The sequence below is a fragment of the Danio rerio genome, chromosome 22 (genome assembly GCF_049306965.1).
Source record: "Danio rerio strain Tuebingen ecotype United States chromosome 22, GRCz12tu, whole genome shotgun sequence".
In the NCBI taxonomy this organism is placed as follows: Eukaryota; Metazoa; Chordata; class Actinopteri; order Cypriniformes; family Danionidae; genus Danio; species Danio rerio.
This window is the reverse complement of record NC_133197.1, coordinates 1,766,711-1,784,037: the sequence shown is the minus strand read 5'-3', so window position 1 is coordinate 1,784,037 and position 17,327 is coordinate 1,766,711. Positions and strand designations below refer to the sequence as shown.

Below are 17,327 nucleotides of genomic sequence, written 5' to 3'. Positions count from 1 at the left end.
CCGAATCATAGCAACCAAAAATTGTCTGTTGTTAAACGCTGTGCCACTAAACCCTTTCAAGGTTTTTCAGTTGGACATTATTATGAGAGCATCTGAGATTTTGAAGCTGGATTGAAAATTTTATTATTTACAAACCATTGGAATTCATGAATATATACAAATTTATCAGCGGAAGCTGATGTAAGTGAAGACAAATCAGAGTTTTCAGAAATGTTGTTTATCCCTTGTGTGCTGTTGGGGATGATTTTCATCCACCGTGGGGTGATTTTGAGTTTAATTTGTCCACAATTTTCTCTGCGTCTCAGCAAATGGAATGATTTTTGGTGACAAATCTTATTTTGGGACATATTTTGGGAAAATGCTTTGATAAATGCTTTGGCAAATGTACTCTCCTTTCGTTATGTTAGAGGCTGTTTTTGGCCCATTGACTTCCATTATAACTCTAAATCACATTGTTTGGATTGCAAAGCCATGACAGCATCATGCATTCTTGATTGCTGGTGGTTTTCCCTGCAGGGAAGAGATCAAATGTGTAATTTTTGCTGCTGATCATCAATTGCAGTGCAAAATAAATTGTAGCTTCTGGCGTTTACATGGAGTTATGCAGACCTAGAAATGGAGCAATTATCTTATCTCATACTCATAAAAACAAGTATCGCTTGAATCCCCACAGTCACAAGATTATAACAATATTGAAAAAGCAAACAATAATAAAACAATAATTTGTTAACCAAATAGTTTGGCTTGTATATGGAGTTATATAAAATTTACACTCACCGGCCACTTTATTAGGTACACCTGTCCAACTGCTCGTAAACACAAATGTCTAATCAGCCAATCACATGGCAGCACCTCGATGCAGTTCAAAGCGAGCATCAGAATGGGGAAGAAAGGGGATTTAAGTGACTTTAAATGTGGCATGGTTGATGGTGCCAGACTGGCTGTTCTGAGTATTTCAGAAACTGCTGATCTACTAGGATTTTTACGCACAATCATCTCTAGGGTTTACAGAGAATGCTGCGACAAAGAGGAAATATCCAGTGAGCGGCAGTTCTGTGGGCGCAAATGCCTTGTTGATGATGCCAGAGGAGAATGGCCAGACTGGTTCCAGCTGATAGAAAGGCAACAGTAACTCAAATAAGCACTCGTTACAACCGAGCTCTGCAGAAGAGCATCTCTGAACACACAACACGTCCAACCTTGAGGCGGATGGGCTACAGCAGCAGAAGAGCACACCGGGTGCCGCTCCTGTCAGCTAAGAACAGGAAACTGAGGCTACAATTCACACAGGCTCACCAAAACTGGACAATAGAAGATTGGAGAAACGTTGCCTGCTCTGATGAGTCTCCATTTCTGCTGACACATTCGGATGCTCGGGTCAGAATTTGGCATCAACAACATGAAAGCAAGGACCAAAGTACCAATTGTTGCTGACCATGTCCATCCTTTATGGCCACAGTGTATCCATCTTCATAAAGCACGAACCATCTCAGACTGGTATGTACTCCATATAAAAAACAGACCCTTATTTTGCAAAGGCCTATCTTAAGGGTTATTGCTGCCAACTGAAATGTTATTTCTTCCCTACAGGGAAAACCACCAACAATGAAGAATGCATGATTACATACTGTCAAGACTTGTTGTTATGATGGAAGTCAATGGGACAAAAGCAGCCATGAACATAACGAAAGAAGAGTCCATTTGAACAATACACAAGCTGTGGTCACACTGCACTTTTCGCCCCGTTGACGACTTCTGTTCATATGCATGCACATTCACCAGACCAGAATATTTATCATGTCACTGTATTGGAAAGTTCAAGCTTGGTGAATCTGTGAGACCGCTATAAGATCAAAACCTGACCTCTTTGTAGTGCTGCATCTTGCTTTATCTTGCTCCGCCATCCAACCAAATTTCCAAATTAAGCATTTTCATTTGTATGAAGACTAAGATGCTCCCTCAGCTCTGAAGCGCTCAAAAAAGTCTCGCGGCATTGATCACAATTGTGCGTCTTCTCTCCGGTGTGGATCCGGTCATGTAATTTCAGCTGTCCTGACTGGCTGAATCTCTTGTCGCAGTGTGAACACTTGTACGGTTTCTCCCCGGTGTGGATCCTGTGGTGTCGTTTCAAGTCTCCAGCTTTAATAAAAGTCTTCTCGCACGCGAAGCACGCGTATTTTCTCACACTATTATGGATCTTCTGATGTTTTGTTAAAAGTTGTTGATGCGCAAAACTCTTTCCACACTCAAAGCACGAGTACGGCTGCTCGTTTGCATGCACCCTGAGATGCTTCTTCAGCTGCGAATCCTTAAAAAACGTTTTGCAGCACTGAACACACTTGTACGGTCTATCTCCAGTGTGGATCTTCATGTGTTGATGAAGGGAGGACGACTGTCTGAAACTCTTCCGACACCGAGTACATGTGAACGGTTTCTCTCCAGTGTGGATCATCTCGTGTCTCTTCATGTTGTTCAGCAGACTAAATCTCATCTCGCAGTGTGAACACTGGTACGGTTTCTCTCCGGTGTGAGTCATCTCATGTCTTTTCATATTTCCCAAGTAGATGAATCTCTTGTCGCAGTGTGAACACGTGTAGGGTCTCTCTCCAGTGTGAACTCTCTCGTGCTTTCTTAGATTTTGTTGAAGTGTAAAACTCTTTCCACACCATGAGCACGAATTGGGCTTCTTTGCATCAACACTATTGTGGTCCTTCATGGCTTCACTCGATCCTTCACTTGGGTTTTTCTTCCTCTTCACAGTCAGGTCTGAAAATTAAATGAAGCTACATTTTAATTAGGGCTCAGATTTGAATTCAGTACCTTTTAGGGTGCTTTCACACCTACACTTTTGTTTCGGAACGTGTCTCGTTTGCCCAGTTAGCGCGGTTCGTTTGGCATATGTGAACAGGGCAATCGCGCTCTGTTCCGCGCCAAAGTAATCGCTCCGAGATCGCTTGAATGAGGTGGTCTCGGCTCGATTGAAACGAACCCTGGAGCGGTTCGATTGCAGTGAGAAAGCGATACGATCCGAGCGCGGTTATATCACAGTGTTTTATGGATATGTAATAGGCTTATATGAAGAGAGAATTATGAGTATGGCGGGAAGTTTCGCGAGTCTCCGGATGCCCGCAAATGAGTGATGATCTCCCGGTAATCTCAAGTCTCCCTCCCGGTCCTCAAATAGGCATCGTCGCGCACCTTTCCCACCGCATCTCTCCTCAGACACGTCGCGCGTGCACCCTGTCAATCACCACCTCTCCTGACAGCTTAGCAGGACGCTGCAAAATAAACCCTGACACTCTGACCAATGTGAGGAGAGTTTACTCACACGTGACTTCTTTTAGCTCTTTTGGTCCGATTAGAAACTTTGTAGTGTGAAAGCGAACCGCTCCAAGAGCAAAGAGCAACAATGTAACAATTGTAATCTCTGTTTCAGAACAACTGAATCTGTTCACAGGTGTGAAAGCAGCCTTAGATATAAATTATTGACACATTGTTGTGTTAAGGCTCCTACACTCGGGGACGTTTTTAGTTTGCGTTTATCGTCAGCATTTTACGAGACGTTTTTAAGTGTTCAAACCCAAGCGCTTTTCACTGGCATTTTTTTGACGTTAGATGGCGCTACACAACTTTAAGCTTCTGACACCGGCTTATAACACAGAAGAAGAGGAGGAGTGGAAGTTCACACGTTTGTTTATAAAGTTACTGGTGACCCGAACAAGCATGGATGGTTCAAGCAGCAGCTCCAGCTCTAGCGATGAAGAAATGATTATTGTTTACCAGTGCAATAAGCAGCTCCACGTTCATATCGCCTCTGGGCGTCTTCTTCAATGTGCGCTCACATTGACAGTTTTGCGCTTGAGCGCCTCCAAGAGCTGTTTACGGTAACTTCAGCAGCTCCGTGCATGTGAACAAAAGTGGCGATTTGATTGGTGGAGAAGGTTTTGACGCGCGGCGTCAAAACCTTCTCCACCAATCAAATCGGCACTTTTGTTCACATGCAAAAACTTATGCTTTTGCACCTGGCGTTTTGCGTGTTGGTGTGCACAATCACATTGACGCCCTTTATTTAGTTACAAGGCGTTAAACGTTGACGGAAAACGTGAGCAAAAAACACCTTGGTGTGCACCGGCCTTTAGAGATTACCACATTTGAATCTGCTTTTAATCATTTTCATTCGTTGTTGTTCTTTTTGCTTATGCTTGTTTATTTTTAGTCTTGTTCATGTAAAGCACTGTATACAGTTGAAGTCAGAATTATTAGCCCTCCTGAATATTAGCAACCCTTTCCCCCCAATTTCTGTTTAATGGAAAGAAGATTTGTTTGCAACACATTTCTAAACATAACAGATTTAATAACTCATTTCTAACCGTACGTTCACACCGAAAGCGGCGAGAGCGTCCAAGGTTGCTCTGGCTACCCTGGCGACAACGATGTCTGCCTTCAGCTCCGGTGGCGAGAGCGTCAAAACTCGCTACATTGATCTTGTATTTAAAGGAGCCGTTGCAGCATATAAGATACATTCATGCATAAAACATGTTTCTAGCGTGAAAATGTTGCGCACTTCTTATCAAATTCATATAACAATGGAAGATCAAGTTGCGTGTGGTGTGGCTTTGCTCTATTTATCCAATATGTGTCCATATGTCGTAAATATCCTGAAGCAGCAATGCTGTTTTGTACCGTCACATCGCGTGAGTTTCCCGCTTTAATATAACTTTATATAACATTAATGAACATTAGTAACTCGCCAGTAACTTATTTAATGCATGTTCCTATAAGAAAACATTGTAAATCTGGCGACCGCAATCATCAAACCTTTGGGAACAACTGTGGTCGGAACCAAAGTTCACAGGTCTGTGTTCTCTGAACTCTGATCAAGCGGTGGACTTCTACATTCTGATTGCTTGCCGCTGAACCGCGTCATAGCTCATTACCATAAAGTTGACATGATTTCAACTCTTTTCGACGCCAACACTGGCGAAGACATGCCGCGCTGCTCCTCGTCGCCAGCTTTCATTGAAAATGAATGACTTCCGGTTACTTTGACGCTCTCACCGCTTTCGGTGTGAACGTACGGTCACAACTAATTTATTTGATCTTTTCTATGATGACAGCACATAATATTTGACTAGATGTTTTTCAAAATACAAGCATTGAGATTCAAAGGCTTAATTAGGATAATTAGGAAAGTCATTGTATAACAGTAGTTTCTTCTGCAGACAATAAAAAAATATATATTGCCTGAAGGGGCTAATAATATTGACCTTAAAATAAGTTTCAAAATATTTAAACCTGCTTTTATTCTAGCTGAAATAAAATAAAAAAGCTTTTCTCCAGAAGAAAAAATATTATAGGAAATACTGTTAAAATTCCTTGCTCTGTTAAACATCATTTGGGAAATATTTATTAAAAAAAAAAAAACATTCTCAGGAGAGTTAATAATTTTGACTTTAACAGTAATCGTTTAGAATAATCGTGATTATGATTTTTCCCTCAATCGAGCAGCCCTAACAAAATGCTGAAAACTTAAATGTCTTATTAATGAAATAGACGTAACTAAGAGTAAACACATAATTGACTGAAGCATGCATTACACAAACTAACCGAAACAGCTGACCCTATGATCGTCAATACCCTTTGTATGTATATATATATATATATATATATATATATATATATATATAAATAAAATGACCTGCAAGTGCATGATGTTTAGATGGATCTACTTACCGTGAATTTTCTGTGTGTGTATTTGTAGACAATTTAAATAAGCGAAACTCTTCCCACAAGCGGTGCAGTAATAGGGTCTCTCTCCGGTGTGCATCCTCTCGTGTGATTTCTTTTGTCCTGAATGACTGAATCTCTTCTCGCAGTGTGAGCACTTGTACGGTTTCTCTCCAGTGTGGATCCTCATGTGACTCTTGAGATTGTACTTGCTCCCGAAAGTCTTTCCACACTGAACGCAGGTCAAAGCATTTGAAGCCGTTTGGTTCGCTGAAACATCATGTTCAGTGTCCGATTGAGTGTCTTCTTCCCTCTTGACATGATGTTTCTCCTCATCTTCACTCAGTTCTTCACTCTCCTCCTTCACCATCACATCTGAAAAGTAAGTCAATAGCACCATAAGATTAATGTAAACAAAGCTTTCAACTCTTATCTTGTATGCCTTTACTTGAAGTGGAGCATTTCAAAGCCGTGCCTCACAGAGAATCAATCTCTAAGCACATCTATTAACAACCTCACTGTTCTTCAGCCTCATTATTGAAGAGTAATGAATGAACACAAACCTATTAGTTCTTCAGTCTCTTCCTGTTTAATTCTGCAGGGTTCTGGATCACTCATCTTCTCACCATCCTCCAAAAAACTTGGCAATATGTGGATCTGAAGACATCAGTATAATGAACAGGGGAAAACAGGAACTATTAACATGAAATAAAGAGGATTTCAGCAGCTCTGATAATATTGATGAGCCTCAGACTAAACCACTCATTGAACAGTCATTAGATCAGTTTGCTTAATACTGGGTGTTTTGCAGGACAACACAATTACAATTGATTTTTGGCATCTATGTCAACATATAATGTGAAAAGCAAGTATTCATACAAATAAAGCATTTAGATTGTTAGCAGTAGCACATCTAGAAACTGGGAAATCAGAACTATAAAAAGAGCAGCGTAAAGTGCATATCTGCTGCAAACTTCCATTCACAGATCATAATTTGCTATAACGAATAGAAACGTGGGGAAAAACGTTAGCATATATAATTCACTCATATTGTCCTCTCAGAGCTCCTCTCTGCCTGCTGTATTGTTTTGGTCAGCAGACACACAGATAGAGGTGAACTCAATGCAGAAACTAGTCGCAGATTGTCGCTTTAATAAGCTGTAAAGTGTGTTTTATTGTTGTGTAAACACGAGAAAAAGCGAAAACGACTCACCTCAGCTCTGAAGACTCGACGCTGAATGAACGCGTCAGCGCTGACGTCATCAGGGCAAGGCGAGCGCAAGCGCAAAACGCGCCAAATTATACTGACCGGCCAAAACAATTGATAATGTAAACAAAAGGCCAAGATTAGAAATTTATTTAACAACATTATTTATCCTCTAGTGGTTTATAGAAACTCAATTTCACGTAAACTCACTAAAGATACCATCCACATACTTAGAACTAAATATTCAAAGTTTCCCGTCACCAAAAACTAAAGAAGTTCATTTAACAATCGTAAGTGAGAGATTTGAGTCTAATAAATGTATTTTTTGTGATGATAATGAAACAACAGATCACTTGTTTTAGCATAATGGTCAGCTGTTTATTCATTCATTAATTTTATTTTCGGCTTAGTGCCTTTATTAATCCAGGGTCGCCAGAGCGGAATGAACTCCCAACTTATCCAGCATGATGCCCTTCCAGCTGCATCCCATCACTGACACCCATACACTCCGGCCAATTTATCTCACTCAATTCCCCTATAGCGCATGTCTTCAGACCAGGGGTGGGCAAACTCGGTCCTGGAGGGCCGGTGTCCTGCACAGTTTTGCTCCAACACTAATCAAACACACCTAAACATGGTAATCAGTGTTTTCAAAATCACTAGAAATTTATAAGCAGGAGAGCTTGATTAGAGTTGGAGCTAAACTGTGCAGGACACCGGCCCTCCAGGACCGTGTTTGCCCACCCCTGCTTTAGACTGAAGGGCAGGGGTGTCAAACTCAATTCCTCGAGGGCCGAGGCCCTGCACAGTTAAGCTCCAACCCTGCTCCAACACACTTACCTGTAGGTTTCAAACAAGCCTGAAGGACTCAACTAGTTTGATCAGGTGTGTTTACTTAGGGTTGGAACTAAACTGTGCAGAGCTGCGGCCCTTTTGGAACTGAGTTTGACACCTGTGCTGTAGGGGAAACCGTTGCACCTGGAGGAAACCCTCACGAACAGGGGGAAACATGCAAACTCCACACAGAAATGCCAACTGACCCAGCCGAGGCTCGAACCAGCGACCTCCTTGCTCTAAGGCACACGTGTCAAAATCAGTAAACCTATCCTAAAATGGTTAAAAGTTAAAATGAGACACCTAGGGGTGTGTCAAAATAACCTGTATAAAGATTTTTTTAAGACTTTAGAAGGAGCAGGAGAGACTTTGGAAAGAGAGAACCAAAGAAAGGAAGTGTCCAGGAGAGACTTCAGAATGCTCTGGGGTCTGCTCTGCTCTTTCTCGACTTTATTATGGAGAATAAAGTCTATTTTCTGATATTCGAAACCTCCTGTCTGATAATTTCTAATTGATAAGAAGTCAAATTACGACAATGGTCCATATTTAAAATTTCCATCCAGAGAGGTCATGTTTTGATCCTCGGTTGGTCTCACGCAGTCATGTAATGTGATTTTGCAGGTCAGAGTTCACCAAGCTTGAACCTTCCAATGCAGCAAACTGCATAACTTCTCGCACGAGCTTGAGTTTTAAGTCTGCGACATTAGCGTGCGTATGAATGGAAGTGTCAGGGGTGAAAAATGCAGTGTGACCACAGCCCAACTCTAAGACCCGTTTAGTGCGTTTTAGTTTTAAAACGGCGTTTTAGAATGAAAACGGTCCGCGTTTCACCCAGCGCTTCTGAACAACTCTCCGTCTACATTAAAATAGAGAAAACGCACATCTCTTGACCACACACACACACACACTCTGGGATGCGCCGCAGTGTGCTTAGAGCACATACCCATACGAGAGCTGTGCACGTCGGTCGGAGTGTTCATCAAGAATCTCCCACTGGATCTAATCTCACTATATTTGTAAAACGTGATATTTAATTTATATTGTTGTCTATATCTAATGACATATTCCCTGACGTTGGTCTTTTGAATCTATTACTTGTTCTCAGGTAACATGTTTAGGCTGAGCGCAAGTTAAGTTGATATCTTAATTAATGTAACCGCGGACACCGATTCTGCACAATTGACTGATTGCTTGCCGTTATTTTCTCTATTGTATAAACTTATTGTACGTTATGCTTTTAAAATGGCCATTACTGATTATTAAAACTGAAAGAGAGGCTTTGTTTCGTATTTTCGCTCAGTTTTGTTTAAAATATGCATGAAGATGACAATATCTACTTCCGGTTCTCTGAACGACGGTACTAGTTTAATGTATTTACTGGGATCGAACGGAATATCCGCAGACAACTGATTATTTCCTCCCAGCAAGGGACTAGCAACTACCGGAGAAGAAACTGAAATTTTGGTTCTCGGAGAAGGAACTGGTCTCGCCGCGGCCAGCTGGGCATCTAAAGCTAGCTTTTGAAGTTTAACATCTCTATCAGTCTCTGCTTCAATAACTTTCAGTTTAATCATTTGAGCTTCACATTCCTGTTTTTTTTTATTAACAGGTCTAATTCTTTCAGTCTTATTGCTAACCTAGGGCCTTGTAAAGTAACAGAGTCAAATTGTTCCACATCCTCAACATTAATAGCAGCTGCGACTTCTTACTTCTCCACCCCCTCACCCTCATCAGTTTGTCTTGGCAAAATCCCTTCATTTACCAATTTCTCATAAAACTCATTTTTGATCACATGTTTAGTTGCCTCTCTAGGCACGTCAACTCAAAAGAAATCCGCAATCAAAAATAGATCTTTCTTTCTACACCTGTTAAAAGACTTCAGTCGTAGGCGCAAGAGTAAATGATATTAATAATAATCTTTTAAGTTATTCACTACTCTCTATTCTCTTTCCCAAAAAACCGAAAACAGCCAGTAATCAAGAAGAGAAAAGATGTACTCACCAAATAGTTGTTTTGCTGTTCAAAAAAAAAGTGAGTTTAAAGAAAAAAATGCTGATTAATTTACAGACGAACGCAAAGGACGAGCCCCCAATTGTTACATTTTAATCCCTTTTCTAGGGGTACGGAGACAAAAAGTAACAAAAAAAAAATGTAATTAGGATAAAAAAATAAATAAATAAAAAATAAATAAATAAATATATATATATATATATATATATATATATATATATATATATATATATATATATATCAAATTTTTAATTGGATCGAATTAATAATAAATTAATATTTAATAATGTGCGTGGAGAATCTCCTTTTTCTCTATCCCAGCATCCTTTCACTTCAGAAATAATGATAAAAAAAACTCTGAAAAGAAATTTCAAAAGAAAAATATTTTCTTTTATTCACCGTTTAACAAAATTCAATATATTTTTACATTTCCAGAAAGGGTAAACAAAAACAAAGAGATACTTAAATGACAATTCTCCTAGCCAGAATCATTATGAGAGGGTAAGGTCAAAATAACAAACAAAACAAAAGCTTCCTAAATTGACAAAAAGTTCTAGATTTCCTAATATATATATATATATATATATATATATATATATATATATATATATATATATATATATATATATATATATATATATATATATATATATATATATAAAAAAATCAATTACAATGCTCTTACCCCACAACCTGGCTAAATCCAGAAACAGGAGGAAACTTAAAGGATAAAGCCAAAATTAATCAGCACTCGGCTTACTTTTCACATAAAGTTACACGTCACTTATTTACGCTATAATCTCACAAGATTCACAAGTTCACAGTTCTAAATATCGCACTATAATCACTGGGATAGGGAAAACAGGGACTCTCTCCGTGCTTTGCCGCTCTGCCTCTTTATAAAGCCTGGAAGCTCTATCAACAGCAAACGATCCGATTGGCTCTGATTGAAAACAGGTGCGGCTGGTTTGGAACGCTGCTCAATGAGAGAGAGAGAGATTAATAAAACAAAAGGGGAGAGCAATAAGCTGCCCCTCACACCAACAACTTATTACCTAAATACATCATAGGATGTAACACTCATATTAAGCAGCTACACGACGCCTCAACATTTCTGCTGTCTGTTAAGTTGCTAATATCAAAATGAAAGTAGGCAGCTCCTCACATCAGGTTTTCATTTTATTGTTAAGACAGTGAAACAGCATAGCCAGGGTGATGTGAATGACGTTATAAAGTACACTCGCGAGTCTGTTTTCCACATCAAACTTGCGAAGTCTGAACTTATACGGAGAGGATGGAGGACTGAACTGTGTGTAGCTAACTTAATATTGAGGGAAAAGACCCAATCAGAGAGGCGAATGTCGGCAGGCCCCGCCTTCGTTTTCAGATGTCTCCGTTTTCCCCTTGTAGCACCGTCCAACCAAATTTCACACTCTCAGATGGCTCTTCAGATCTGGAGCACTCAAAAATGTTTCTCTCCCGTGTGGATCTTCATGTGTTTATTACGGGGCGACGACCTCTCCTTTTTTAGAGTGAGTCTTCTCGTGTGTTCTCTGATGCCCTGAATGATTGAATCTCTTGTCGCAGTGTGAGCACTTGTACGGTTTCTCCCCGGTGTGGATCCTCATGTGCTGCTCCAAGTGTGTAGCTCTAGTGAAACTCTTCCCGCACTGCGAGCACACATGCTTCTTTTCACCAGTGTGGATCTTCTCGTGACTTTTCAGGCCACTTAACGTACTAAATGTCTTGTTGCAGTGCGAGCACTCTTGCTCTCCGTTGTGAGTGGTCTCGTGTTTTAGTAAGTTTTGTTGATACGCAAACGTTTTTCCACACACGAAGCATGAAAATGACTTCTTTGGCTCGACACTATCGTGGACCTTCATGGGTTCACTCTCCTTCACCAGCATTTCTGGAAAATAAGCAAACATAAGCAACGTTTTAATTTGGGTATCGAATTCAATTTTTTTAGGTATCTACAAAAATGCCTTGATATCATCAAGTATCAAACAATATCTTGTGATTCTGCACCGATTATTGAAACACCTAAAATGATTCACAATGGTGTCAGAAAACCAAGCGCTTATGATGTATAAGACGCACCAAGATTACATTTCTAGGCTGAAACTAAAACTTCATGTTGCACTTGGTCGAATGATTTAACCAAATATGCACTGGAATAACTATTTATCATTTTACAAAATAATATAAAGTGATTTTGCCATCTGCTCACCGCCTTCAGAGTACATTCATAGTGGAATTTAAACTGTAATCTTAAACTTTTCCTTACCAATCCAAATATTTCGATATTTTTCTCATTTGCAGAAATAAATTTCTACATTCACTGGCCACTTTATTAGGTACACCTTTGTAACTGCTCGTTTACGTAAATTTCTAATCAGCCAGTGACTTGAATCAACTGTCGTTACAACCAAAGTCTGCAGAAGAGCATCTCTGAACAAACAACACGTCCAACTTTGAGGCGGATGGGCTACAGCAGCAGAAGACCACACCGGGCTATAAATCACACAGGTTCACCAAAACGGTGGAGAAACGTTGCCTGCTCTGATGAGTCTCCATTTCTGCTGACACATTCAGATGGTCGGGTCAGAATTTGGCCTCAACAACATGAAAGCATGGATCATCCTGCCTTGTATCAGCGGTTCAGGCTGGTGGTGGTGGTGTAATGGTGTGGGGGAGATTTTCTTTGGGTCCATTAGTACCAATTGAGCATCAACACCACAGCCTACCTGAGTATTGCTGCTGACCATGTCCATCCCTTTATGAGCACAGTGTCTCCATCTTCCAGCAGGATAACACACCATGTCATAAAGTGCCAAACATCTCAGACTGGTGTCTTAACAATGACAGAGTTCACTGTGCTCAAATGGCCTCCACAGTCATCAGAGCTCAATCCAATAGAGCAGCTTTGGGATGTGGTGGAATGTGAGATTGGCATCATGGATGTGCAGCCGACAAATCTGCAGCAACTGTGTGATGCCATCATATCAATATGGAGCAAAATCTCTGAGGAATATTTCCAGTGCCATGTTGAATTTATGCCCTGAAGGATTAAGGCAGGCTGAAGGCAAAAGGGGTTCAACCCGATATTAGTAAGGTGTACCTAATAAAGTGGCCAGTGAGTATTTTACAACATTTTTTTAAATTGACTGTATCTGCTTCACTTTCTTCAAACAGCAGCACTCATGCATAATAGGTAATAGTTTCACACCCATAACTCATTAAGAGAATAAGCTCAACCCTGTTAGACCGTGCGCTGGGGTCCAGAGCGTATTTTTCTGTCCTTAAAATAGCAAAAGTGGATTCGGACACATCCTTAATGTTTTGTGCCACACGCTTTAGACTTTGCGCTTATATCGTTAAAATAGAGCCCCGTAATTATCCTAAATAATATGACCTCCAAAGGTTGGATATTTATATTGTTGTTCCCAACCCTGTCACACCAAACTAAACATTTTCTCTATTGTTTAAGCTTGTGTGTTTGATTAGGAAAAGTTGAAAAATGTGTACTACTGGCGTGCCTTTGGGAACAGGGTTGGAAAACACCGCTTTAGATGACTTACTCTTTTTTTGAAGGTGTAATTGTAGAGAATACAATCGTGAGAATCTCTTCCCGCAAAAAGTGCACTGATACGGTTTCTCTCCGGTGTGAGTCCGCTCATGGGTTTTCAGATCTGAAGGCCGTATGAATCTCATGTCGCAGTATGAACACTCGTACGGCTTCTCTCCAGTGTGGATCTTCAAGTGATGCTGGTAAGTGGTTTTGTAGCCAAAGCTCTTTCCACACTGAGTGCAGGTGAATTTTTTCACGGCTGTTTGGTTCACCGGAACACTCTGTTCACCGTTTGTGTGAGTTTCAGTTTCACTTTTGATTTGATGTTTCTCCTCATCCTCACTCAGTTCTTCACTCTCCTCCTTCACACGCACACCTGAAAATTAAATGATTTGATTAAACCTTCCCGAACTTTATTAATACATATTTTAGGATCAAATGGTGTGTGGTACTGTTGTTCACTCTCATTATTGAAGAGTAATGAATGAACACAAACCTATTAGTTCTTCAGTCTCTTCCTGTTTAATTCTGCAGGGTTCTGGATCACTCATCTTCTCACTGTCCTTCAATAAACTCTGTCTTTGTCTTTCACTGATGGCGGCAGAGCTTCAGGAGAACAAACAGAGAAATGTGATTCATCTACACTGATTGAGGAAATTAATTGGATCTTGTAGGTGACATTATGTGATTATTTAATTTGCTCAAGTCAGCTGACACCAGCAAAATTAACCTAATGTGGCAAAATTGTAGCTCTCAGGACATCAGTTTAGTTAATGAGAGGAAAACAGGAACTACTGACATGAAATAAAGAGGATTTCAGCAGCTCTGATAATAAGGGTGAGCCTCAGACTGTAAACACTCATTAACCCTTGTGCACTGTTCAAGTTTACTACCCTTTTGTTATGTTCAACACTAAATTAACTGCTGTAAAAATGCATCAGATAAATATATTTTTCAATTTTTTTTTTGTTGCATAAATCTGGTAATAAACCTCAGTCCTGATCAAAATGATTAAAATGCTTAGAAAATTACAGGACTTTAACTCTTTAATTGCCAAATTCATAAATGATGTGTCTGATTCTGTGAAAAAAACACACACACAATACGACATATTTTCAATATTAAAAGTAGTTGTGGACTAGGCACGGGACGATAACCGTTTTCAAGGTATACCGTGGTTTAGAAAAGTCAAAGTTTTAAAAACGCCAAACTTTTCTGTTAAACCGTTAATAAGGTATGTGTAAGATTTTTTATTTACTTTTTTTTTTTTAGGACAACAGTATCTCCACTAGAAAAAAATATACAAAGATGCCATTTTAAAATTGTAAAGAAAATTGTGTTTTTGAAACGGATAAAAACAGCAGAAGTCAATTAATTATTTGAATTATTCAGCCTGAAATGTTCACTGCTCCAACATATTATGAATGTTTCTCAAAATAAAATATATTGTGTTCAAATGTGGAAAAAAGCTTTAGTTTTTCTCAGGGTCTTAAAAAAATCTTAAAATGATAGACTATTATGTAAGTTCAGATTCCAGCCTACATGTGTATAATGAATTTTAAAGTTGTTTATCCATTTTCAGGCCCTACATTAAAAAACAATAATTGATCCAAAAGTTTTTTTTTTTTTTTTTTTGAGCAAAAGAAAAGCCGAAAAATGACCGTTTTGTTTTTTTGTTTGAAAACGGATATGAAATGGATGAAATATACCCTGATTTTATATGGTGTCATGGCTTTGTAATAAAAAAAATGTGGTTATAATAAAAGTCCCTGGAGCAAAAACAGCCATCAACAGTAAATTAAGGGGAAAAAAACAGAAAATGGATCAAAAACAATGCATCAAAGGCAATGTTTTGCGTCACATGTACAAGACTTTAATAAAAGGTACAAAAAAAATCCAATCCACAATTACCTTATATATTAAAAATACGTCATTTTGTATTTTTGCTCACCAAATCAGTGACATCATTTATGAATTTGGCAATTAAATAGTTAAAATCCTGAAATTTTCTAAACAATCAAGTAGTTTCGACCAGGGGTCCGTTCTTCGTACCTCGCTTAAATGATCTAAGATGATTTGGCAGATCCTGGATCTTTTAATCTTGATAACTGATCTCTTGCTAATTTGGTTCTTCAAACAAGTTCATGAATCAGATTAAAATGTCTGGATGAACTGATCTGAGATCGCTGCGTGTGTTGTGAAGGACAGATCTATCGATCCTCGAAATCATGATCAGCAATGCAACGATTGGCTGACGGCACAGAAACGTAATGACATCATCTGATTAATATTCAATTATCCATGTGAGCAAAATTACATCAAATTAGCAGTAAACGGTTTGTTAAATATGACACGCGATAACCTTTCACATTTGTTGTGAGCTGCAGGCTTTACACTTTCATTTGTCAAGTGTATCCTCATGTATTTCAATGCAAAGCAATGTATTTAGTTATACATTTAGAAAAGATTTTCTTTATTTTAGTAGCCGTTTTTTGATCGGTGTAAAGAATAACTGGTTGTTTACAAAAGCATTTTCATATTGGTAAAGGCGTCTGCAACTTTTGTGAAGCATCAAAACACTGGCATATTAACTATCAAAACATGATTATGACTGCATATATTGCTTTTAAAAAAAGTGACATATTGCATTCCTATTATACACAATTTGTACCAAAGCGATCTAAAAAGTTCATATCAATATGTTTTCTCTTTGCACCACCAGGTGGCAGTCTTTGTACTTTCATTTCGAGGGTGCAGATTGCATAAGTTTTATTAATATGTATAACTTTATTTTATTAATAATTATAACTTTATATATATAGTAAAAAATATGTACCATTTTTCCAAGTGTATATAACTACTTCTGTAAGAAAATATCAGAATTAGGAACATACTTTCTGTATTATCTTTGCTTGAACTGAGCCGATCTAATCCTGTTTATATGAATTGAACCTGCTCCCGATCAGGGTTGACCTAGCAGAACTGTTGCTATGACAACTACTCTCGGATCAGCTTTGAAGAACGAAACAATCCTGGATCGTGTCAAATCGTCAATATCCAAATCCAGCTAACTGAGTAATCCACGTACGAAGAACGGACCCTAGGACTGAGGTTAATTGAGGCTGATGCATTTTTCAGCAGTCTACTTTAGTGGATGTTTTCATCCCTAACATAACAAAAGGCTAGTATATTTGTCCAGAGTGTATTGTTGAGACTTTGTTTTAATTCAAAGCATTTTCTGAAAATATTACTGGTCAACACAAATCATTCTGCTAGCTGAAACAGAGAAGGGTATGGCTAATTAAAGACTCAAAATCACAGTACATATGGGTTAAACAGCCATTCAGGATTAACAGCAGATATACAAGAATATATTTTATGCTATGAACAGAAACTGAGAACTAAGTTTAAAAAGTAAAGAGCATCACCATCTAGGTTTTCACTAAGTATTCATACCAATAAAGTAATTAGATTGTTAGCACTAGCACGTCGGTGTGGAGAGACTGTTAAATCTCAACAACCCGTGAATATTAAAACGCACCACAAACTATTAATTGAATGTTTTCTGCAGCAAGCCTCACTTACTTACATAGTCAATTCCCATTGTTCCCCCTCACAAATCACACATTGCGATATAACAAACACAAACGAGGGAAATTCATGCTAGCAGAGAAACTCAAACACATTCACTCATATTGTCCTCTCAGAGCTCCTCTCTGCCTGCTGTATTGTTTTGGTCAGCAGACACACAGATAGAGGTGAACTCAATGCAGAAACTAGTCGCAGATTGTCGCTTTAATAAACTGTAAAGTGTGTTTTATTGTTGTGTAAACACGAGAAAAAGCGTCAAAGACTCACCTCAGCTCTGAAGACTCGACGCTGAATGAACGCGTCAGTGGAGGCGGGCGCAACGGATCATCAAAACGCGCCAAATTAAAATACCACTGACAAGCCAAAACAATCGATAATGTGGACAAA

General features: G+C 39.0%; 2 protein-coding genes across 3 annotated transcripts in view; both read right to left on the bottom strand.

The window, feature by feature from the left end:
- si:dkey-1b17.5 overlaps positions 1 to 17,327 on the bottom strand; it is a 38,901-nt gene that overhangs the window by 13,033 nt on the left and 8,541 nt on the right. Inside the window, exon 1 of one of the 2 annotated variants that reach the window (XM_073936150.1) lies at positions 778 to 873. The exons of the other annotated variant lie outside the window; for it this stretch is intronic. The gene's annotated coding sequence lies outside the window, so the exon portion shown is untranslated. Of the gene's footprint in view, positions 1 to 777; positions 874 to 17,327 lie in introns of those variants that run through there. 2 annotated transcript variants of the gene reach the window in all.
- On the bottom strand, positions 99 to 17,258 carry LOC100329627 (uncharacterized). The gene is made up of 8 exons (XM_073936757.1): positions 17,208 to 17,258; positions 13,846 to 13,955; positions 13,360 to 13,725; positions 11,285 to 11,687; positions 6,941 to 7,085; positions 6,291 to 6,384; positions 5,734 to 6,102; positions 99 to 2,766 (listed from the first exon to the last, which is right to left on the bottom strand). The coding sequence occupies exons 2-8, from the start codon at positions 13,898 to 13,900 to the stop codon at positions 1,922 to 1,924; spliced, it is 2,277 nt and encodes a 758-aa protein (XP_073792858.1). The 5' UTR covers positions 13,901 to 13,955; positions 17,208 to 17,258; the 3' UTR covers positions 99 to 1,921.

What these genes read in the sequence shown, in the direction of transcription:
- LOC100329627 (XM_073936757.1), bottom strand. Translation starts at nt 13,900, where the DNA reads ATGAGTGATCCAGAACCCTGCAGAATTAAACAGGAAGAGACTGAAGAA. An exon ending in GTCGAGTCTTCAGAGCTGAG is followed by an intron (nt 6,385 to 6,940) that starts GTGAGTCGTTTT and finishes TGATGTCTTCAG; the next exon opens with ATCCACATATTGCCAAGTTT. An exon ending in AGAGACTGAAGAACTAATAG is followed by an intron (nt 6,103 to 6,290) that starts GTTTGTGTTCAT and finishes CTTACTTTTCAG; the next exon opens with ATGTGATGGTGAAGGAGGAG.